Source organism: Muntiacus reevesi, chromosome 22, assembly GCF_963930625.1.
Source record: "Muntiacus reevesi chromosome 22, mMunRee1.1, whole genome shotgun sequence".
NCBI lineage: Eukaryota > Metazoa > Chordata > Mammalia > Artiodactyla > Cervidae > Muntiacus > Muntiacus reevesi.
Genome location: NC_089270.1, coordinates 20,589,777 through 20,615,540, shown reverse-complemented (window position 1 = coordinate 20,615,540; position 25,764 = coordinate 20,589,777). Strand labels below are relative to the sequence as shown.

General features: G+C 37.8%; 1 protein-coding gene across 2 annotated transcripts in view; it reads left to right on the top strand.

Moving 5' to 3' along the window:
• The window catches only part of CFAP299 (cilia and flagella associated protein 299), a 623,215-nt gene extending 598,857 nt beyond the window's left edge, over positions 1 to 24,358 (top strand). For both annotated transcript variants that reach the window (XM_065914730.1, XM_065914729.1), the window contains 2 exons: positions 1,322 to 1,451; positions 24,263 to 24,358. In XM_065914730.1, coding sequence (XP_065770802.1) covers positions 1,322 to 1,451; positions 24,263 to 24,358 — 226 coding nt within the window. The remainder of the gene's footprint in view (positions 1 to 1,321; positions 1,452 to 24,262) is intronic.
• Positions 24,359 to 25,764: the final 1,406 nt, after the last annotated feature.

Below are 25,764 nucleotides of genomic sequence, written 5' to 3'. Positions count from 1 at the left end.
GCCCTCAAGTTGTTAATCAGATAGTCATTCCTGCTGTCTTGGGAAGGGTTGACAAAACAGACAGAGGTGGTTGGAAAACTTCTTTTTCTAACTCTATGCCTCAGAAAGGGCAGATGTTATTATGTCTTGACCATAGAAGAAGTAAGAGGGGAAGAGAGGGACTAGTTCTCACTCATATGCACCCCTGAAGATTTAAATATATGATCTATACAATCAGTTTTTGAATATTAAAATATTTGAAGGTAAACATGTCACATTTTCTGGTAATAGCAAAAAGTTGATGCCTCAGAAAAAAATGTAATTCAGAGTGACTTTAATCAATGAAATCTACTCTTTCAAAATGAAGAGCAGTAACAGAAGGCAAAACAACCCAGAAATAGGATAAGGGGGAAATAATTAAAAATAAATATTACAAATATTTGAGAGGCATACTGGGCTGTGAGCGATCCATGTCTTATCTCTACAGCTATCATTTTAAAAGCAAACATAATATTAGAAATGTGTTAATGGGAATAAGATACATAAAAATAAGTATGTTGAGGATGCTTCTAACACATAACAGCATTATATTTGTGTTGACAAATATAAAATAAGACATGGAAAAAATTCAAAGTTTCCATAGATCATCCAAAGAAAGAGTTGAACAGGCAATGCTGAGTGGTAGAAAGAGTATGTATATGTTTTGAAACACACAGATCTGGGTTGAAATATTATATTTCTAATGTTAACTATACTAGTTGAACTCCTCTGATATCCTTGCCTTGTCTGTGAAGTAAGAGCAGTTTCATATGGATGTTGTAGAATACATCACATCATGCCTGGCCTGTGGTCACCTCTCAAACACAAGTAGTTTTCTTACTGCCTGGGAAATGTATCATTGAAAAATAGACCCTTAAAGAAACAAATTAATTGATTTTGAATGAAAAGAGGTGACTTAGCCTACTTTTCCTTCCAGTAAACAGCTTCTTATTTAATACCCTGAATACTCAATAACCTGAAGAGTCTGAGGCTAGAAGAAATAGCCTTAAATTACATCAATTTTCTTCTTCCTGGGAATATAATACTGGAATAGGCCCTAGATCTTAGAGTGTCCAAACCAGGAAATCATGCAAAATAGTCATAAATATGTATCTAAATGATTCAGAACCCAGTCTAATCTTTTCTGCAAGAATTTTAATCACACCTGTGGTCTGCGTGGTTCTACAGACTGTGATCTTATCCATTTATCTTGAAGCTGAACTTCCCCAAATATTGTCTGGAATATATTTGTCCATTTAATTCACTATGCATATTAATTCCTAATAAATATTTATTTTTATAGTTTTTACAACTGGGACAGTCATATTGCTGTTTGGAATTCAACTCCCAACTACCAAGTGATTGCTGATAATCCAGAAGGCTTACTTTTCAAATACAAAAGAGACAGAAAAATTCTCAATGTGGACCCTAAGGTACATCTGCTTTTACATTTATGAATCTCATCATATTTTATTGTATCTCTACCATCACTCAAAAATTATTAAATAATTGACCTTAAGTTTTTTTTTTAATTTATAAATGAAAAGCTATGTGGAAACAAGTGTCTACTATCCTTAAAGAAAGAAAAAAACTTCAAAATTCAATAAATTATCAGAAATCAACAGGGAAGAATTTGGGGGGGATTTAAATGGAACTCACATGTGAGAACACTCCTCTTTGCCTGGCAGCAGAATTAGGTCAGAGAACCAGTGGACTCCATATCCATTTTTTGCTCTGATTCTGTGGAGTCTAGTCAGTGAATTCGGTGATGAGTCATTTACAGAAGAGAGGCTCTCATCCCGCATACATACCCAAAATTCTAATATCCCTTTTTTATGTGTGACTAACACTGAAAACAATATTGTCTTTAATGCATTTAGGAGCGTTCACTTATGAATAGCAGAGAAGTATGTGTGCACATCTTGTCTCTGGTAATGCCTCTTTACTCATAAGTGGGTGTCAGAAAGTGAAAATGAAAGTTGCTCTGTCGTGTCTGACTTTGCCACCCCATGGATTGTAGCCTGCCAGGCTCCTCTGACCATAGGATTCCCCAGGCAAGAACACTGGAGTGGGAATCCATTCCCTTCTCCAGGGGATCTTCCCATCCCAGGGACTGAACCCAGGTCTCCCACATTGCAGGCAGATTCTTCACCATCTGAGCCACCAGGGAAGCCCCAAATGAGTGTCAGCACACTATCACTTGAGGCAAATTATAGAAAACTTAATAAATAGCATTCGCAGAGTCTTTTCCTTTGTGTAGGCTAAACTACATACATAAGAAAACATATAAAATGATTAATAGCATTATTAATATGTGTGGAACAAGTTTTTGAATCAGTTTTGAATGGCATCACACAGACTATTTTAAGGTTCGATTTTAACCTATACCATATACATATACCAAGAATGTATGCCATCAATTATAGTTTTTGTGTATGTCTTTGAAGAATCATTACTGAATCCAAACTGCTATTTGAATGGTTTGAATAGCTTTAATTAATAAGCACTCATTTCCACAATAATCAATCATGAAATTTCAAAGACTTAATCAATAATCCATGAAACATAACATTTTCCTCTTTTTCCTGGAAGATTTTAATTATAACTCAAAAGATTCATGCTGAGTCTGAAGGAAAGGTACTTCCAAAATCTTGGAGAATAAGGATTTGGATAATTAATAACAAATATATTATTGTATGTTATATTATACATGCATAAAGTATATTGGTCTTCCTGGTGGCTCAGACAGTAAAAGAATCTGCCTGCAATTCAGGAGACCTGGGTTCAATCCCTGGGTTGGGAAGATCCCCTGGAGACAGGAGTGGCTACCCACTCCAATATTCTTGCCTGGAGAATTCTGTGGACAGAGGACCCTGGCAGGCTGCAGTTCACGAAGTTGCAAAGAGTTGGACACAACTGAGCAACTAACGCTTTCATAAAATATATTATATAAAAGAATTGTTAAGTGAGACATCCAGTGATGTTTGGGTACTTGCACAGCTGCTCAGTAGCATCCAACCCTTTACAGCTCTAGCCCACCAGGCTCCTCGGTCCATGGAATTTTTCAGGCAAAAATACTGTAGTGGGTTGCCATTTCCTCTTCCAGGGGATCTTCCCGACCCTGGCCTTGAACTCCCGTCTCCTGTGTCCCCTGCATGGCAGGTGGCTTCTTTACCATCCAGACACCTAGGAAGCCCCTAAATGTTCCTTTAAATTTTATTTTTAAAATCCTTTTGAAGGATAAAAACTAACTGGGAAAGAATGTTGGTCTTAGCATTAATAAACAAAATTTTAGGCCTTTACTTTATTATTAACTGGCTTCATAATTTTGAGAAATTCACTTAACTTCTCTAGGCTTTGCTGTTCACAGCTGGAAGATGAGACTTTGTTGTTTTCTGATCTCTGGAGTCCCTCTAGCTCCGCAGGCCCAATTTGCAGAGATTCTAACTCAACTGGGCCTAGAAGTACATATTTTCATAAAGCTACCAGTGTGATTCTGCTGTAGATTGTCCATGAACCACAATTTGAAAAAATCTTCTCTATAAAAACAGTAATCTCAAAATCTGGTACTCTGTGTTGCAGACACGAATGTTCTCAAACAAAATAGAATGCATATATTTTCATTTTTATGGACTAGATATAAAATTAGTATGTATATCACTTACTTAATTTCTTAACTTATTTACCCTCTTCAAAGAGGGTAAATTTTATATTTCATGCATCAACACAGCAGCTCTTACAGACCTACAGGCAAGTTAAGAAATAAACTAATAAGTCAAGTTTTTCAAACTACAAACAGCAATTTGAGTTATATCTTTATACTCAATATCCTCCCTAATGATTCTGCTTGAAATTCTTCCTAAGATGAACATCTCATCATTCCATCTTTAAAGAGCTATAAAATATTAAGAACCATACAACTCAATTCTCCTTTTCTTTTACTTCAAGCACTCTCTTTGAGATGTTTTACGCCTGAAATTAAAGAGGTTGAGATAAATGAAAGGTGGAAACAGTGGTAAACAGGATGTGTTTCCTTTGTACAACACAGATGTAGACTCATTAATTCTGAAGTGTAGTTCCCTTGAAACAAAGTTGTTTGTAAATGGAAAAACTGGAAAAAAAGAAAATCGTGCAGGTCTTAGAACAAGTAACATGAGTTCATTGGTTAAGAAATTCCAAATGCAATAAGAGTTTGGTTGCATTGAAAACAGGACCACTGGCTTTAACTTCCCTGCAGCTGTATAACATCTGGAACAAATAAGGCCAGTTTCTATTTCTGAGTGAAGAATGCTTGTCTGAGTGATTCACACCCACCAAAATGTTTCCAGTGTATTATCTTTAGAAGGATTGAGCGGACACACTTTGTACTCACTCCCCTGCATCATCTGCACAAATGAAAAAAAAAAAAAGGAATTTTCCTTTTGCTTTTAGGAAACATTAACCATGAAAGAGTTTGCTTTGAATCTTAGCCTAACATAGGTGGTCTAAAAGTTTCATAATCTACTAATGAGAGATTGTTTAGAATAGTTAAAATAGGAAGAAAACTTCCATACTTACACCAGTTGTTTTTTTTTTCCCTTCCCCTCCCCTCTTCTATTTACTAATGTGAGAACAGAACCCATCACCTGGAAAAATGTCTGGTTAATAGATACTCAATAAATATTTATGGAATAAATGATTGAACGTATGAGTCCCTCCAAACACAAATGCAATTCTATACGTTAACAAAAAGGTGAGGAGTATATTATGTCACTGATGTTTGCGGTAGCAGTAACAGCCAGAAAGGGCACAGTCACACCACTCTGTATTGATCCAAGTAAGTCAGAAAAAATAATTATAGGAACTTATTGGTGGAAACAGCCAGTAGTGTGGCCATAATTTTAGGCTTTGTTGAAGTTATGCAGAAATCTTTGTTTTAGTATGCGCTTCCAAGTGTTCTTGTGCAGCCCCAGGAACATGTAATTTAAGCCATCTCAAATTCAGACCGTTAGAATATGTTTTTGATTTATGAACAAATTGACACAAACAGGTTAAATGACTTGCTCAGGGTCACAGACTTCGTTATTAGTAGAAACTAGTGATGAAACTTAAACTTAAATATGAGACACCATAGGGAGCATAAAGATGAGCATATGAGTTCAACACTTGCCCTTTAAGTGCTTGCAGGAGTTTTAAGAAAACAGGCACGTGAAGAATATAAGGGCAACCTAAGGAGGAAAGTGATATGCTGCAAAAAAATAGAAATGCTGTGGGGAGTCAGTGGAGAGATGACTTTGGATCTAGGGCAGGGAGAGCATTGGAGATTGTTAAGGAATAATGGTGAAAGTAATCTTTCAGTTGAAATTGAAGGATGATTAGGAATTGAACTCATAGAGATGGAGATGATACCAAGAATGAAACCTCTTAGCAAAGATAAGGTTGATGGGTGTAAAACAAAGGAAAGGAAGACCTAAATAGTTAAAGTTAAGCTGCTGAGTTGGTCTGGAGAAGGAGTGGAATGGGAATTAAGCATGAAAAGATCATGAAAAGCCTTGAATGAAGAACTGGTGAGGACCTTGGACTAGACTTGATGGGAAATAGGGAAATATGCCCAGGCTCTTGTGCAGGGAAATAACGGGATGCAAGTATGTTTTGAGAAGATTAGAGAGTATAAATTAAGACAGACTAAGGAGAAAGACTGGAGAAGATGAGACTATAACAATCAAAGAGAACTAGAACTAGCGGTCCCACTGCAGTTCGAATGTTTCTGAGTTACGCTTTTAATACTGCAACTACCTGATCATCCAAGAAAAGACAAAACTTAAAGAATATATCCATGTAGAAAAAGTGGTTGAGAAATGTTACTTTACTCCAACACTTAGGAAAGAGAAAGAGAGAGAGAGTTCTAATGCTGGATACGAGTAGAGAAAAGGATCAGCTGGATGGATGTCATTTAAATCAGTCTGTCACCTCTTTATTTTTCCTTCCATCCTCCTCTTCCTGTGTTTACTGGCACTGTGAGGTACAAAAAGTGAATCAGAAAGCTGGCTTTCTTTCCCTGAAAAAGCTTACAGGTTAACTGATGGGTGGGTGGGTGCAAAAATACATTATGCACAGAAATGGCAAGCTGGAAAGTGACCTGAGAGGGAATAAAATGCTCTAAGAAATCAAAGGAGGCAGAGATTACTGTGGACCTAAAGCATTCAAAGGGCTTCCCTTGTGGCTCAGCTGGTAAAGAATCCGCCTGGATTGCGGGAGACTTGGGTTCGATTCCTGGGTTGGGAAGATCCCCTGGAGAAGGGAAAGGCTACCCACTCTGGTATTCTGGCCTGGAGAATTCCATTCACTGTATAGTCCATGGGGTTGCAGAGAGTCAGACACAACTGAGTGACTTTCACGTCACAAAGCATTCAGAAACAAGCTAATGAAAGAAACAGCATCTGAACCAGATTTTGAAAGATGGGTGTGATGGAAACACGAGAACCTGAGCAGAAAGGGTGTTCTGCTAGGCAGGAATTTCACACAGAAAGGTGTGGAAGCACGGGGCATGAGACTGCGTGAGAAGGGAGAGGGGCTCCTTTCGGCAAGTCATTCTCAGCATTGACCAGACATCAGAATCACCCAGAACGCTTTATAGTATTTGATGCCTGGCCTCATCAGCAAAAATGTTAGTTTAATTGGTGTGGGCGGAAGGCCTGCCTGGACATCCATTTTTTTTAAAGTTCCCAAGTAAAGTCTTAAGTGCAAGCAGGGTTAAGACCAAGGTGCAGGAAGGAGAGAAATAGCAGAGAAGTTTTGGGAGAAACTTGAAGTCCAAGAGTGGAAACCAAATCTAGTGAGTTTTTGCCGTTCTGTACAGTTCAACGAAAATCTGTACCATTTGTATCAAGACTTAGAATCAAAATTTCTGAGTATGAAAATGATTAAGCCATCCTGAAAGGAGATTATTTTTCTGCTGGCTAAATTCCAATGGTGTGCAAAAAAAAAAAAAAGAAAATCAGTTGTATGAAAAATATGAAATTAGGGTTTCCCAGGTCTGCCAGTGCAGGAGACTGAAGGGACACAGCTTCAATCCCTGGGTTAGGAAGATCCTCTGGAGAAGGAAATGGCAGTCCACTTCAATATTCTTGCCTGGAGAATCACATGGACAGAGGAGCCACACAGGCTACAATCTATGGGGTCACAAAGGGTTGCACACGACTGAATAAACAGCATGGCATGTCACAAGGCTCCTTTCTGTCACTTTATGTCTAATCGAGTGTATTTAAATATAGTTGCTTGATAAATGGCTAATAACAAAACAAGCAAATAAACAAAAAAAATATGTTAAAAGATCTTAAAGATGCGTGATTTTTATTAGACATGTGTGCTTATGTGCTTAGTCGCTCAGTCGTGTCTGACTCTTTGAGACCCTGTGGACTGTGACCCGCCAGGCTCCTCTGTCCATGGAATTCTCTAGGCAAGAATGCTGGAGTTGGTTGCTATTTCCTCCCCCAGGGGATCTTCCCAACACAGGGACTGAACCCATGTCACCTGTGTTTCCTGCACTACAGGAAGATTCTTTACCCACTGAGGCACCCCAAATTAGACATAGTAAATTGAAACAGAAGACACTGTTATAACATAAACCTTTCTGGTTCACCCTGAGTGTCACTGAACTTGGAAGTCATGTGTAATGCAGACTGTGCACTGATTTAGCAGATGTATTTCTGATCTCCTTACATATCGATATTCTTCACTATGCAACAGGAGCTCCGCAATCCAGGAGCTCTGGTGGAAAGTCACAATTGTTCAAACATAAAAATGAGCTATGCTGGAATGCAAACTGTCATCACAAGAGCCCTTCATCTACATCTAGCCCACCAGGATTTGACTAGTAGCAATCTCCTCGACTTTCCTCGACTAGATAGCATTTCCCCTTCCTCTCTCCTCACACCAGTCTGTCAGGGGAGCCCTAGGCTTCATCCTTCTAGAGATTCAAACTGCATCTGTCTGTGGCAAGGCCCAGGAATCCCCATTTTTTTTTAATTTATTTTACTGAATCATGGTTGGTTTACAATGTTGTATTAGTTTAGGGTGTATAGAAAAGTGATTCAGTTATACAAAAATATACAGTTTTTTTTCTTTTTCAGATTCTTTTCCTATACAGGCTATTTCAAAACACTGAATATAGTTCCCTTTGTTATACAATATGTCCTTGTTGTTTATCTATTTTATATGTAACATCTGCATATCTGTTACTCCCAAATTCCTAATTTATCCCCTGCCCCACTTTTCCTCTTTGGTAAGCAAAAGTTTGTTTTATATGTCTGTGAGTTTATTTCTGTTTTGTAAATAAATGTATTTGTATCATTTTTTTGTTTTATATTTCACATATAAGTGATATAATATGATATCTGTCTTTGTCTGACTTACTGCACTTAATGTTGTAATCTCTAGGTCCATCAAGTTGCTGCAAATGGCAGTATTCCATTATTTTTTATGGCCGAGTAATATTCTATTGTATACATGTATATATAACATGTATATGTATATATATTGTACATACAGTATATATATATACTTTGGCCACTTGATGGGAAGAACTAACTTACTGGAAAAGCCCCTGATGCTGGGAAAGATTGAAGGCAGGAGGAGAAGGGGCCAACAGAGGATGTGATAGTTGGGTGGCATCACCAATTGATGGACATGAGTTTGAGCAAGCTCGAGAGTTGGTGATGGACAGGGAGGCCTGGTGTGCTGCAGTCCATGGGGTCGCAAAGAGGGGGACATAACTGAACTGACTGATATATGTACCACATCTTCTTTATCTGTTCATCAGTTGATGGATATTAAGCTTGCTTCCATGTATTAACTATTGTAAATAGTGCTGCAATGAACACTTTTCCAGTTAGTTTTTCCAGATATATGCCCAAGAGTATTTTCAAATGTCTGTTCTGGTGAGCTTAAAGATTAGCTGAATTGATACAAGCTCTTTAACAAAGTGATGTTTTATTAGTTCAGTGCCAGCAAATTTGGAAAACTCAGCAGTGGCCACAGGACTGGAAAACGTCAGTTTTCATTCCAATCCCTAAGAAAGGCAATGCCAAAGAATGCTCAAACTACCACACAGTTGTACTCATCTCACATGCTAGCAAAGTTATGCTCAAAATTCTCCAAGCCAGGCTGCAGCAGTACGTGAACCATGAACTTCCAGATGTTCAAGCTGGATTTAGAAAAGGCAGAGGAACCAGAGATCAAATTGCCAACATCCGTTGAATCATCGAAAAAGTGAGAGGCTTCTAGAAAAACATCTACTTCTGCTTTATTGACTATGTCAAAGACTTTGACAATGTGGAACACAATAAACTGTGGAAAATTCTGAAAGAGATGGGAATACCAGACCACCTGACCTGCCTCCTGAGAAATCTTTATGCAGGTCAAGAAGCAACAGTTACAACTGGACATGGAACAACAGGCTGGTTTCACATCAGGACAGGAGTACGTCAAGGCTATATATTGTCACCCTGTTTATTTAACTTATATGCAGAGTACATCATGGGAAATGCTGGACTGGATGAAGCACAAGCTGGAATGAAGACTGCCAGGAAAAATATCAATAACCTCAGATATGCAGATGACACCACCCTTATGGCAGAAAGCGAAGAAGAACTAAAGGGCCTCTTGATAAAAGTGAAAGAGGAGAGTGAAAAAGTTGGCTTAAAGCTCAACATTCAGAAAACTAAGATTATGACATCTGGTCCCATCATTTCTTGACAAATAGATGGAGAAACAATGGAAACAGTGACAGACTTTATTTTGGGGGGCTCCAAACTCACTGGAGATGGTGATTGCAGCCATGAAATTGAAAGACACTTGCTCCTTGGAAGGAAATTTATGACCAACGTAGACAACATATTAAAAAGCAGATCATACTACCCAAAGCAATCTATAGATTCAATGCAATCCCTATCAAGCTACCAATGGTATTTTTCACAGAATTAGAACAAATAATTTCACAATTTGTATGGAAATACAAAAAACCTCGAATAGCCAAAGTAATCTTGAGAAAGAAGAATGGAACTGGAGGAATCAACCTGCCTGACTTCAGACTATACTACAAAGCCACAGTCATCAAGACAGTATGGTACTGGCACAAAGACAGAAATATAGATCAATGGAACAGAATAGAAAGCCCAGAGATAAATCCACGAACCCATGGACACCTTATCTTTAACAAAGGTGGCAAGGATATACAATGGAAAAAAGACAACCTCTTTAACAAGTGGTGCTGGGAAAACTGGTCAACCACTTGTAAAAGAATGCAACTAGAACACTTTCTAACACCATACACAAAAATAAACTCAAAATGGATTAAAGATCTAAATGTAAGATCAGAAACTATAAAACTCCTAGAGGAGAACATAGGCAAAACACTCTCTGACATAAATCACAGCAGGATCCTCTATGACCCACCTCCCAGAATATTGGAAATAAAAGCAAAAATAAACAAATGGGACCTAATGAAACTTAAAAACTTTTGTACAACAAAGGAAACTATAAGCAAGGTGAAAAGACAGCCTTCAGAATGGGAGAAAATAATAGCAAATGAAGAAACAGACAAAGGATTAATCTCAAAAATATGCAAGCAACTCCTATAGCTCAATTCCAGAAAAATCAATGACCCAATCAAAAAATGGGCCAAAGAACTAAACAGACATTCTTCACAAGAAGACATACAGATGGCTAACAAACACATGAAAAGATGCTCAACATCACTCATTATCAGAGAAATGCAAATCAAAACCACAATGAGGTACCATTACACGCCAGTCAGAATGGCTGCTATCCAAAAGTCTACAAGCAATAAATGCTGGAGAGGGTGTGGAGAAAAGGGAACCCCCTTACACTGTTGGTGGGAATGCAAACTAGTACAGCCACTATGGAGAACAGTGTGGAGATTTCTTAAAAAACTGGAATTAGAAATGCCATATGACCCAGCAATCCCACTTCTGGGCATACACACCGAGGAAACTAGATCTGAAAGAGACACGTGCACCCCAATGTTCATCGCAGCACTGTTTATAATAGCCAGGACATGGAAGCAACCTAGATGCCCATCAGCAGACGAATGGATAAGGAAGCTGTGGTACATGTACACCATGGAATATTACTCAGCCATTAAAAAGAATTCATTTGAATCAGTTCTAATGAGATGGATGAAACTGGAGCCCATTATAGAGTGAAGTAAGCCAGAAAGATAAAGACCATTACAGCATACTAACACATATATATGGAATTTTGAAAGATGGTAATGATAACCCTATATGCAAAACAGAAAAAGAGGCACAGATGTAAAGAACAGACTTTTGGACTCTGTGGGAGAAGGCGAGGGTGGGATGTTTCAAGAGAACAGCATCAAAACATGTATATTATCTATAGTGAAACAGATCACCAGCCCAGGTGGGATGCATGAGACAAGTGCTCGGGCCTGGTGCACTGGGAGGACCCAGAGGGATCAGGTAGAGAGGGAGGTAGGAGGGTGGATTAGGATGGGGAATACATGTAAATCCATGGCTGATTCATATCAATGTATGACAAAAACCACTACAATATTGTAAAGTAATTAGCCTCCAACTAATAAAAATAAATGAAAAAAATAAAAATAAAAAGCAGAGACATTACTTTGCCAACAAAGGTCCATTTAGTCAAAGCCATGGTTTTTCCAGTAGTCATGTATGGATATGAGAGTTGGACTACAAAGAAAGCTGAGTGCTGAAGAATTGATGCTTTTGAACTGTGGTGTTAGAAAAGATTCTTGAGAGTCCCTTGAACTGCAAGGAGATCCAACCAGTCCATCCTAAAGGAAATCAGTCCTGAATATTCACTGGAAGAGCTGATGCTGAGGATGAAACTCCAATACTGTGGCCACCTGATGTGAAGAACTGACTCACTGGAAAAGACCCTGATGCTGGGAAAGATCGACGGTGGGAGGAGAAGGGGACGACAGAGAATGAGATAGCTGGATGGCATCACTGACTGAATGGTCATGAGTTTGAGTAAACTCCGGGAGTTGGTGATGGACAGGGAGGCCTGGCGCTGTGCTGCAGCCCATGGGGTCCCAAATAGTCAAACACAACTGAGTGACTGAACTCGACTCAACTTATTGTTTCTCTATACAGGGAACATAAGAGACACAGGTTCAGTCTTTGTGTTGGGAAGATCCCCTGGAGGAGGAAAGTCCATAAGGTCACAAAGAGTTGGACACAACTGAAGCAACTTAGCATGCACACACCTTTTCATATGTCCATAAGGTAGTCAAACTTCATTCTTCTAAAGCAAGTTATAAATCAACAGTCTTAATTTTATGAAGTCTAAATTACATATTTCTGAGATTGCACAAACCAGCTAGAAAGTACAGACCACACACCAAAGGCTTCTGTATTAACTTCCACCACAATACCAATGACCTCAATAGATACTTTCATTGATAAATTGCAGCCATTTTTCCTTCCTAACTTGGATCATGATAGAATGAGGATGACGATACCCATTCTTGCTATCATGGCCTCAACAAGAATCATTTTGTCAGGCAGGTTAGTCCAGGGGCTCACATGAAACATATGTGACAAAGACTTGTGAAGCATACACAGAAACATGGGGCAGAAACCATTTTTGGTCGTTTTGCCATTGTATCTCTAGTGCTAGTGTATGGTAGGTGCTTAGTAAACATCTATGGAATGAATAAACTGAATATTAAATATTTACCAAAGAATAGGAAAGCCAAAAATAATCCTGGAAACTTTTGAGGTTAACTTTAAAATATTTTAGGATCTTAGACACTTGAAACATATGTAGCGCTGATGCTATTTTTAGCTGAAAATTGCCTGAGTAATTGACTCTGGTACTTTTCTCTCCTTGGTAGGTGAGTTAACCCCGGGAGTCCTTTCCTGCTTTGGAGTGCTGATTCTAGGTGTCCAGGGCAAGGGCAAGGTGTTAGGTTCTTGGTCTTTTATTATGTTTAAAAAGTAAATGTATAGTCATTATTGTCTGATACAGATGCAAAAGAACACAAAAAAACAGGAAGTCAAATTTTACTTTCTTTTTCTATAAGCAAAATAATATCTAGGTGAGCAATGTTTAAAATTAAAAATTACTTCTAATGACAACATATGTTTTTGTTCTTTGGGGGAGTGACTTGTTTGTTTGCTTAATTTAGAGGACCATTGCAGCAATACCTCCTTACAGTTCCTGCCCCTCTGCTCCACTCCTCCCAAGCCACCCTCCACCCAAACACTTGCTATATTAGTAGGGAAGGTGCTAATTGCCTCCTAATGCTGCTTCCTAATTCACTGACTATGTTAAAATCAGATGGAGCCTGTCATAAGCTGGAAAATTCTCTCCTCAAAATGGGGGCCCCTAACATTCCTACATCCTTTCTGCAGATGGTTTGAATTTATTCTCTTGAAGCTCCACCCTCCCAGTGAAGGTCCTCAGTTTTACAGGGTGTCTTTTACAGGGTCCACGTATATTTCCTATTGGACATTGTTAAGAAAAACCCATACTGAACAGAATAGACTTAAGAGAAGCCATGATTTCCTTCTTGAAAGTCTGCAACACTGTTCTCTCACCTCCACACAACCTTGAGTTAACGGGGCAGGGGATACTTACTCAGTCACCAGCACCACTTTTTGGCTCCTGGGTTTTCCTCAGAGGCGTCTTGTACGTACTGCTTTTTGACTGTGGCACAGTCACAGTTATTAAGTAGAGCTGAGGCCTTGCCAGTTTTCTGGTTTTGCTGCCCAAATTACTGAATGTTTGGTTGATTATAGCCCTAAAACACCCACATACTCAGAAGCTTTTAAATGTTTTCTCCCCTTGGGCAATCACCTGGTATACCGGAACTGAAAGTCTACCACATATAAATTAAGTATTTACTTAACAAACTGCTGCTAAAATCAATGGCCTTGAGGAATACATTAAAAATTACACAACAGAGATTAGCTTTTATGAATTGAAAACTCCTAAAACTTAAATGCTATGCCCTCTTTTTGACCTGGAAAACTGATTTTAATTTTATATGCAGTGTTATGAAACAACCCCTAGAGATAAGCACGTTGTTGTTAAGTGTCCGGTACTTATGAACTCACACACAAGGTGTGGCGCAGAAAAGGTGAGCTGGAAGAAAGACAAAAATTAAATATATAATTTAAAATTATATATATATATATCTCAATGCTTAGTAATGAAAGTGTGAATGACAACCCTTCACCATCCAAGTATATTATCTGCAGTGAAAAGTATATATTTATACTGCAGTGAAGAGAAAGTATACAATAAAACATGCATAACAAAGAAAATTTGCTGTGTTAAGCTTCTGTTTAGAAAGACAGTCTAATCAAACATTATGCCAAAAGTCAGTTCAGTTCATTCGCTCAGTCGTGTCCAACTCTCTGTGACTCCATGAACCGCAGCACGCCAGGCCTCCCTGTCCATCACCAACTCCCAGAGTCCACCCAAACCCATGTCCATTGAGTCGGTGATGCCATCCAACCATCTCTTCCTCTGTCATCCCCTTCTCCTCCTGCCCTCAATCTTTCCCAGCATCAGAGTCTTTTCAAATGAGCCAAAAGTAATACAGACCAAAAGGCAAGTGAGAATGGAGAAATTTGAGGAAGAGAGCTTTAGCCTCAATTCATGCTCACTTTTTTTTTTTACAAAATGTGTTACAAATCAGTACAAGGACTATGGAAAAGAATGGAACATGTCCTTTCCTAGCTGAATGAAAGGATTAAATAGAAACAAAATAATTGTTTCCTTCATGGTTTCAAAGACTTGATAACTAATGCCAGAGAGGCAGGTGCTAGAAACACAGGTGTCAGGGATAGTCTCTGTTGGTCCAGACCACAGTCAAGGAATTATTGTTTATTCAAAGAGAGCATGATTTCTTCTCAGCCTGAACAGCTAAACAAGTAGTCAAGTCTCATGACTATTTAACAATTCACCACCCCAGTAGATGCTTACAGTTTCTGAGGCACTGAAATCCCAAAGCAGGTTGAGGGATATTGAAATATGTTGGAACATGGAACACAATAGCATGAACAGTGATCAAGCCTCCTGGCAAGAGAGAAAAATCTCATGCTGATAACCTCTAAATGGTTATTGCTAGTTGGGAGAGCTTCAGCATACATATTAGTGGCCTTGATGATGTATATTGCCTCAAAAAGCTGAAGCAAGAGTAAAATAATCATGATAAGACAAAGAAACAAATGGCAAGCCCCAACTTGGTAACCCAGAACACTACCTCACAAGCACATGAGCCTGCTCCAGAGACTAGACTCTTAACCTTTTAGGAAACACAACTTATTTTAAAACTCTGACACATTTGATAGATTTGCTCAGAAAAGAAAATGCACATGTGCTGGCATACACAGAGTAATATAAAAATATTTTAGGATATTCAGAAACCTGCCTAAGCCTTTTAATGAATTCCGCTTGAGACCTGAGGACCTAGGACTCTCCAAAATGCCTGAGAGCAGTCCAAAGGAACTAGAAAAAGAACAGGATAGGTGGGAAGGGCTGGGGAGCACCTCCTAGGACTCAGGCAGAGAAAAGCTGTTTAAGAGGGGCAATAGGGAAAATGAGTTGGAGTTAAACTTTTATCAGCTTTGTGATTAGGGTAAATTCCTTAACTCCTCTGGACCACTTCTCCACCTCCGTCTTCTCATCTGTTAAATCTATTAAGAACAACTATTTTACAACAAGGTTGTTGTGATGATTAAATGAGAGAATGTGTTTAATGCGCTACTGAATTGGGCTAGGTAAACAGATATCGCTTCCTGGTGCTGTACCAATTTAGAAAAGTGAAGGTTGTTAAAAAGCAGTGATTGTTAAAACTAGTAAAAGAAGTAGTTGTTAAAAAGTAAAAAACTAATTGCAGTAGATTAAAAGTGGAAATAATCCCTATGTCCATGACTGGCGGCAATAATTAAATAGCTTATGATACATCAGAGCAGTGAAGTGATATTGTTGTTGTTGAGTCACTAGGTCATGTCCAACTGTTTTGTGACCCACGGACTGTAGCCCACCAGGCTCCTCTGTTCATGGGATTTCCCAGGCAGACGTACTGAAGGAGATTGCCATTTCTTCCTCCAGGGGATCTTCCCAACGTAAGAATCAAACTTGCATCTCATGCAATGGCAGGTAGATCCTTTACCACTGAGCCACCAGGGAAAGTGAAAGTTGCTCAGTCATGTCCAACTCTCTGCCACCCCATGGACTTTACAGTCCGTGGAATTCTCTGGGCCAGAATACTAGAGTGGGTAGCCTTTCCCTTCAGGGGATCTTCCCAACCCAGGGATTGAACCCAGGTCTCCCGCATTGCGGGCAGATTCTTTACCAGCTGAGCCACCAGGGAAGCCCTAGCTAAAAATGAGTTAAAGCTATATTTACTGAATTTGTTGTGTTAGTATGGATAGATGTTTGTTTACACTATCAAATGGAAAAATCAAGCCGTTAAACAGTGTAAATAATGTTCTGTCTTATAAGGGGCTTCACTGGTGACTCAGATGTAAATAATCCTCCTGCAATTTGGGAGACCCAGGTTTGATCTCTGGGTTGAGAAGGGAAAGTCAGTTGCAGTCTACCAAGTAAAACTGTCTTGCATTTATACAGATATGAAGTATTTAAATCATTATCTGACTTTGAGAACTTACAGAGTTGTAATATCAAAGATGAAAAAATCTAAATGAGCATTCAAGATATCCACTATTTGAGATGTAACTCTCAAAATCTCTTACAGTTTTCCCTGAGCACCTCCTCTCCTCTTTTTATCATAATAATTTCAAAGAAAGTTTATTCTTATAAAATAAAGCTGCTCTCATTAGAGCTGCCTGATTTTTCACAAAGATGCAACAAAAGGTTTATTTTACCATTTTGGACACCTTAAGCTGCCCATGTAAACTCTAAATCCATATAATTTTGAACAATACTAAATTAAATTGGGTTTGGAAATTTTCATAAGAAATCTCAAATTGGATTTTTAAAACTCTCTATTATTTTTGACCTGAGGCTAGGAAACCAAGCCCAAGAAATGCTCTCCACCATATTTCACCTGAAATACCTATAAATTTGTGTAAATTCCTCTGTTCACTAGGTCTCCCAAATATTTTAAAGTTAGTTACATATAGTGTGTTTTCCAGCTGGCACTAGTGGTTATAGGCTTCCCTCCTGGCTCAGCTGGTAAAGAATCCGCCTGCAATGTGAAAGACCTGGGTTCGGTCCCTGGGTTGGGAAGATTCCCTGGAGAAAGGAAAGGCTACCCATTCCAGTATTCTGGCCTGGAGAATTCCATGGACTGTATAGTCCATGGGGTTGCAAAGAATTGGACACGACTGAGCGACTTTCACTTCACCAGTGGTAAAAATTCTGCCTGCTTAAGAGACGCAGGCTCAATCCATGAGTCGGGAATATCTCCTGGAGGAGGAAACGGCAACCTGCTCCAGTATTCTCTCCTGGAAAATTCCATGACAGAGGAGCCTAGTGGACTGCAGTCCATGGGATCACAAGGCATTGGACACGAATGAGCGACTGAGCAAGCATATAATATACAATATTCTTGGGCTTTTTAAGTCAAGGAATAGGTCAGCACTTTATAGGCATTGCTTTCATTCAAGTATGACATTCTAGGCAAGGCTTTGGTTTTTCAATTTATACAATTATGTTATGTACAATTATAGATGACAGAGCCTTACTGAACCTAGGCAAATAACTAAATGGCCATGGAAAGTAAGGAAACAATATAAACTGAATCCTAGAGGAATAAGTTGGTTTCCCTTGTGGCTCAACTGGTAAAGAATCTGCCTGCGATGTAGGAGACCTGGGTTTGATCCCTGGGTTGGGAAGGTCCCCTGGAGAAGGAAAAGGCTATCCACTCCAGTATTCTGGCCTGGAGAATTCCATGGACTGTAAAGTCCATGGGGTTACAGAGTCGGACACGACTGAGGAATAAGTGGGAATCAGCTATCATTTTAAAATAATTTTTGAATGTTTGGCTTCATATTACAAAAACAGACTTTGCTAAATTGTATGTGTTACATATTACTTAATGAAAAGGAGATAGGGTGATTATTAGATATCTGAAAATAGAACATTAAATAATATCAACAATATTCCAGACAAATAGCCACAGTAAAATTTCTCTTAAGAGTTTATTCAACCCAGTTATAATTGATTCCCGCTCCAGTGGATCTTTGGTTAGCTGTCCTATGCCATCCTCTCTTTTGGCTAAAACAGAACCTGGAAATCCTGACTCAGTCCATTGGTGGTGCAGATTGAAAGTTGTCTAATCTATATTAGCTCAGCTTTGAAGTGTCAGTATTTGACATACCTGATACAGTTCTTTTCTACAATATCCTGAGACTTTTCTTCTTAGTTGAAGACACAGGTTCTCACCTGTAACTATGAGACACTTCCGGGAAGCATCAGAGTGAAACAATACTATCTGTAGATAAGAGGGACTTAAAATAGGTGAGTGATTATTACTAGCAATTTTCAAGTGCGAACAGTCTGATGAGAGTTCAGAATAAAAATAATGCAGAAAACGGAAAAGGTTACTTCTCTCTGTGGTATTCAAAACAAATTCCCTGCCTCTTCTCCAGCCCCAAATAAAGAAATATGATAAACCATCTAAGGATAATGATTAAGTTTATTTCAGAAGGAGTTTGTGAATGCTATAATTGATTCAGAAGAGTGAATAAAAATAATTTTATAGAAGAAAAAACACTGAGATATGACATAAATAATCCTGAGATATAATTGTTTGTACCAAAAACATCAAGCAAGTGGCTTAGTAAGGTCTGCAGTAAGACCTAAATAATTGTATCTTTAAAACCAATAGTTGAAATGATGACACATAGCATTATCCTACCATTGCCTAATATCATCAAGTTCAGCACCACCAGAACTCTGCTATATTTAGGAAAATCTGTTGGAAATATTCCCAAGAGTTGGGATCAATGTTCTCCCTGAGGGTAAAGCTATATTATAAGACAACAAGGTCAATGACATAACTCCCGGGACTTCCCCCAAATTTTTTGAAATATTTATATTAATAACGTTATACCTATACAAGTCTACCTCAGCAAGGCTGAACACCGCTTCTGATTTATTAATAGCAAATCTACCCACAGAATTCTACAGAAAAATTTAGCTCTTTCTGGCAGCTCTCTTCAAAGGTGAAAAAATAAACCTTTGTGATTTTTTTCCAGACCCTCTGAGAAATCTCAAAGATAGTTTCAGGTGTAAAATATAACTGGAAAGTTTAATTTTTTCTATACTTAGGATTCATTTATAGGAAGGCAAAAATCAGTGCAAAAGAAAATGTCAGAGGATATTTGGGCACTTGGTTAAGATAGGATCAGGATGCTGCAAAAACAATACCGAATTAACTGTTTAAACATTTAAAATAATATAACATTTATAAATTAACACGACATTAACATGACTGCAAAGAACCTTAGCTCTTTATAAATGAGGAATTTTTGTTCCTTGCTTTTGTTTCTTATTTTTTCTTTTTCTTAAACAATTAAGAATGTAATAAATTCAACATAAAGCACAGAAAATTATTCATGTAAGACTTGGAATATTTACTACCTAGACAGTTACACAAAAGGTTAAAAAAAAAAAAAAAAAAAGCCTTTCATATAGTAGGTAAAGGAATTAACCAGTAAGCAAGCCCATCAAGATGGGGCAAACTTAACTGAAATTTTAGCATGTCATTACTCTTTTCAGAATCAAGTACTATAAACCAAGGCAAGTAAAATTTACTTCCAAATTTTGTCTTTCATTTTCCTTTGTCATGTCACAGCAATTCTCAGGAGATCCATGAACTCAAAAAAACATATATACATATATATATATATCTAAGTATATATATATACACACTAAGATGTTATTTCTGTTAACATTTCAATATGTATTCATCGTAGCTATGGTCAAATGAATCACTATCTTAAATTTTCTCAATTTCCACTTCCAATATAGTAAATATTGATAGTTATAACTCACATAAATTTTTTTGTGGTTCTCAATAAATCTCGAGATTTTACAGGGGTTCTGAGATATAACAGAAGAGGAAAAAAGCCTGAAAAGCACTACTATTACATATGCATTATGCAGTTATTTATATATAATTGTATCAATATGTAGTAGTAATTATATAACCATATATAAATTATAAATATATAGAAATTGTATAAATTATATTTATACATATATACATGATAGCTACATAAGTCTATAAATTATATATAAAATTGTATATACAATTAATACTATATATGTGTGTGTTAAATCACTTTCAGTTTTGTCTAACATTTTGTGACCCTATGGACTGACTGTAGCTCTCTAGGCTCCTCTGTCCATGGGGTTCTCCAGCCAAGAATACTGTAGTGGGTTGCCATTTCCTTCTCCAGGGGATCTTCCCAACCCGGGGATCCTCATGCCTCCTGCATGGCAGGTGAGTCCTTTACCACTAGCATGCCCAGGAAGCCCAATACTATAGATATAATTACTGTGCCGTGCTGTGCCTCGTTGCTCAGTCGTGTCTGATTCTATGCAACCCCATGGACTGTAGCCCACCAGGCTCCTCTGTCCATGGGGATTCTCCCGGCAAGAATACTGGAGTGGGTTGCCGTGCCCTCCTCCAGGGGATCTTCCCAATTCAAGAAACGAGCTGGGACTTCCTACATTGTAGGCGGATTCTTTACCAGCTGAGCTAGCAGGGAAGGCCCTATATACTATATATATAATTACTACTATATAGTACTATATTTTTTATTTTTATATATATATATATATATATATATATATATATATATATATATATAGCTACTATACACTGTTATAAAACCTCCACTATAAACGGAAAGGAAATCTAAAAAGGAGTGGATATGGATATATATGTATCCATATGTATACGTATGACTGATTCACTTTGCTGTACATCAAGAAACTAACAGAAAATTTTAAAGCAGCTATACTCCAATAAGAATTAATTTTTTAAAAAACTCCACTATAGGTTAAGACTATTTTCTCTTTGAAACACAAAAGCAAAGAGACTGTGGTATTAGTCTATCCCTGTTGCTTGTGATGGGGCTTCCCAGTTGGCTCAGTGGTAAAGAATCCACCTGCCAATGCAGGAGACGCAAATTCAATCCCTGGGTAGAGAAAATCCTCTGGAAAAGGAAATGGCATCCTACTCCAGTATTCTTGATTGAGAAATCCCATGGACAGAGGAGCCTGGTGGGCTATAGTTCACAGGACTGCAAAATAGTCAGACAAGACTCAGCAACTAAACAACAATAACATTGCTTATGATGTCTTCTCAACCATTCATATTAATTATGATTTTTCAGCCAAAGTAACTCTATTTCATGGAGAAAATTAGAGGTAGATAGCTACGAATTCCTTTCTTCCAAAGACATTTTAACAGACAAGAGAAGTTTATGTTGCATCTTTGTATAGCCACACACATATCTTTTTAAAGAGAAAAAATGAACATGTTCACTAACATGAACAAAAATAGGAACTTTTCATTGGCTATAAGCAAAAGTATATAAACTTAAAGTTAAGTTTAATAATTAGGCATCAAATTTTCAGTATTCTATCATGATTAGAAACTATCTGGATATCATATGAACGTTCTTTATGCTATTTAACCTAATAGCTATCTAAATTTTTATGTTACTGAAAGATCTGAGTAATTATATTCAAGTTGACAGTAAAAAACAAAATTACTGATGATATAAAGTTGTCAGAATAATGATTTGATTTTGTTGAATATGGATTTCTCATTAATTACAGATTGTATCAGAGTAGTGTTAGCTTATTTTATCAGTATGCATCAATAAGCTTAAGAAAAGCAAACACAAGTGCAGTAGAAAAAAATATATGTTTATGTTATACCTAACACTGATAAATCAAAGGAAAAGCTATTTGTGTTAAACCAAAATCATTACACTACTCTGATTTGCCAAATACTTATCTCAATTGTATGACCTTAAAATTTTAAATTATTTGTGTGAGAATACTCTTTAAGCATAGCACATTAAAAGTATCAAACTCTGGATTTCCCTGGCAGTCCAGTGGTTAAGATTCTGCACTCCCAACATGGGGGACATGGGTTTGATCCCTGGTTGGGGAAGATTCTCATGTTGCATGGACAAACATTAAAAAAAAAAAAAATGAAAAAGTATCAAAACTTTAATTTCCACATTTTCCTGGAATTTTATAAATATTTGACTTACATAAGAACTTATTTACATAAGAGTTCTACAGGCCAATCAGAACAGAGTTTCTTTAATTTAGGAGACTTCTAAATCTAATTTATTAATTCTCTCCAGAGATAGAAAAATACTGCGTACTCATGCATAAAGATGCAAAGGTCTTTATGAATTCTAAACATATATAGAGAGACACATAGGGATCTTGTAGCTTCAAGTCTAAACATAGCCACAACTCAAGCATAAATGCAAAAAAGTAACCTGCCCATATATCAAAAATGTTGTCCTCTTTCCTGATGGGCATGAGATTCTTAATTTCTTCAAAGAAGACAAGTAGACAAATAAAGAAAAAATCATAATAGCAAATCAGATTTTCTGTTGTTTCTTACTCAAAAAAAGAATAAATCTCAGTAATCTCTTCATCTATTTACAGAAAACGCAAAGGTTAAACCATAAAATCAAGTTCCAAATCACAGTTAGTTGTCACCAAGAGGGAATAATTTATTCATTGTAAAAGTTCCAAAAGCAAAAACAAAATACAAACATAGCAAAAAGGAAAATATGTGAAGAAACAGAAGATCAACAAAGTTAAAGTTCTGTTGCTACTAGGGATTTACCAATGGAAACCAAGAAATAGAGAGTTTAAGTCACCCAAGAGAGACACTCTCCAGCTATTCAAACTATTCATCTGTCAGGTGAATCCACTGTGCATCAAATTGGAATCTCCAAAATATTTACACGATAGTGTTTCTAAAAAGGACTTAATTGTGACTCTCATACTGATGTAAAATGAATGTGTCAAAAATTTTGTTTATTCATAAATTATGTAGTGAACAAGTAAGATATTGTAAGCAGTTCAAGGAAGAAGTCAAAAATCAGAACACATATAGGGAAAACGAAAGATTGAAATTAATTTACAAATTAATGTAAAACAGGTCTCAAGATGAAACAATAATCAGTGGTGTGCCGCTGAGCACAATTAGTTTGCATCTTTGTAGAGAAGAATATTTTGCATTATTATCAGTTTTCTCCAACTTAATGAGTTATAAAATAGCACAAACATAGAATAAAACGTGGATAGGTAAGTCACTCAAGACGCTCACTCTTTTTGTTTTCCCTGTTTCAAAATCTTTACAATTTTACTCATTCTTTTAACAGAAGATGGGTCTGATATATTCTTTCTCACTAGCACAAGAAATTGAATACCAGGGGGAAAGGTAATATCAAAGCTTCTCTCTAGTCCCTGATCTAAATCCTTATCAGCTCTTCCTGCAAAAGAAGGAGAGAGAGCAAGTAACATCATTCATTCTTTTGTACATCAAATAGAGGAAAGGCCCAATGACTAATACTAGATACTGTCTGGCTCTTTTCGGATCTGTTTTCTGTCTTATCAGCACCACATTAGTGAATACTTTCTCCCAGAGGGTCTCTCTGGGGGCCCTGTAAGTATGGCAAAATACCTGCATAAAAGTAAAAGGACCAAATCTTTTTTTCAAGGATTATAATGTAAAGGGGGGAAATGTAAATCAAATAGCTATCAAACGAGTAAGAAGCTATTCATGAAACCCACGATGGACAGGTAGTTAATTCCACCAGTCTGAACCAATTCCAAATCTGAGACATTTTTATTTGACAAACTTGAAATCAAGATAGGGTCCTTTTTAACTTATTACCCTGCAATCACCTGTGTGTGCAAAGCCCTTCCCTGGGAATTCTGCAGAGTTAGTGACCCGTGGGGTTCAGCAGAGTCTAGACAAGTATGAACCTGCAATACCGCTTTGATCCTAGATATTTTCAGTAATGTCATCACCAGGGCCTCAGAGCTCCTGATTGGAATTATCACCACTCCTGGGAAAAGAATCTGGGGGGAAACTTGGGTATGTTTCCATGGATACAACTTTCTTAGTTCTATTTGCTACAACATTGAAGCAAGAAGAAAATTCATTTAATGTGAATTATGTGCATGGACTGACCTGACTAACAACATGATTTGTGTATTTTAGGCTCAACCTGGTGACAACTCTACTAGAAGCCCGATCCTAACAGAGCTCTACACACAGGTTGTCATTTTTGACCACGTTTCCAGAAGAAAGACTTAACTACAAATGTGGTAGATAGTGTCCTCCCTAATGGTTTGCTAAATGTAAATGACTCCTATAATCAAAAGCAAATTAGAATAATAAGTGAGTCCAGTAGCTATAAGGCAAATCAGAATAATAAAAGTTGATAAAGAAATTAGAGAGGAAACCATGATCTTGACTGTCTTTCTGTGGTATTAATATTGTCTTAATCTGCTTTGAGGTTTTTCTAATTTTTTCCCCCTAAACACTGAAGCTGACTGCAGTAATTCGTGGAAGAAAATCTTATTGCTTCTTCAAAGATAAAGTAATTAGTACTTACATTGTACCTCAGATTTTCCACGTTTCCAAATGTCCAAAAATATTCTAGGTCCTAGTATTGCCAAACAGAGTTAGTCAAAGCCTTATGCTACATGGCAGTGCTATCTCCTAAAATCACTGAATTTGATGTTAGTCACTCAGCTATGTCCTCATGGACTGTAGCCTGTCGGGCTCCTCTGTCCATGGAATTTTCCAGGCAAGAATACTGGAATGGGTAGCCATTCCCTTCTCCAGGAATCCTCCTGACCCAGAGATCAAACCCAGGTCTCCTACATTGCAGGCAGATTCTTTACCATCTGACATAAGAGGTTGGAAGACTGTCCAAAGGTTTTCAAGGTTTTCATTAGCACTACATGAGTAAGTTGGAGAAGGAAATGGCAACCCACACCAGTATTCTTGCCTGGAGAATCTCATGGACAGAGGAGCCTGGCAGGCTACAATCCCTGGGGTCCCAAAGAGTTGGACACAACTGAGTGACTAACACACACACATGAGTAAATATAATCTTAAGTATCCCATGAGTTTATGCACAAAATGATTGAAGTGTTTAATATGTTCATGTGCCTAGACAATGTGAACTTCATGACAATAAAGCTGAGAAAATGAAATCTAAAGGAAACCAGAGATTTTAAAGAAATGAAGACCTCATAAGAGTGAAGAACACATTTTCCTAATATGCCCCTGCAGGTGACTTTTGGGCAGAAAAGATATTCAGAGGCCGTTTGTAATTTTAGATTAATATCTGTCTCTCCTTCTGGGGCTTCCCAGGTAGCGCAGTGGTAAAGAATCCGCCTGCCAATGCAGGAGGCCCAGGAGATTTGGGTTCAACCCCTGGGTCAGGAGTATCCCTGGAGTAGGAGATGGCAACTCACTCCAGTGTTCTTGCCTGGAAAATTCCATGGCAGAGAAGCCTGGCGGGCTATATAGCCCATGGGGTCACAAAGAGTCAGACGTGACTAAGCGCACATGCTTCTTCTTCTCCTTCCCGTTGCCTTCCTTCCCATTCTAAGCAACCCAGTTCTAAGGCAATTAGGCGGAGCCAAGCAAGGCTCAGTGTCAGGCTCGGGGTGGGAGAGCCCAGAGTAGGGTGTCCCCAGTTTCAATGC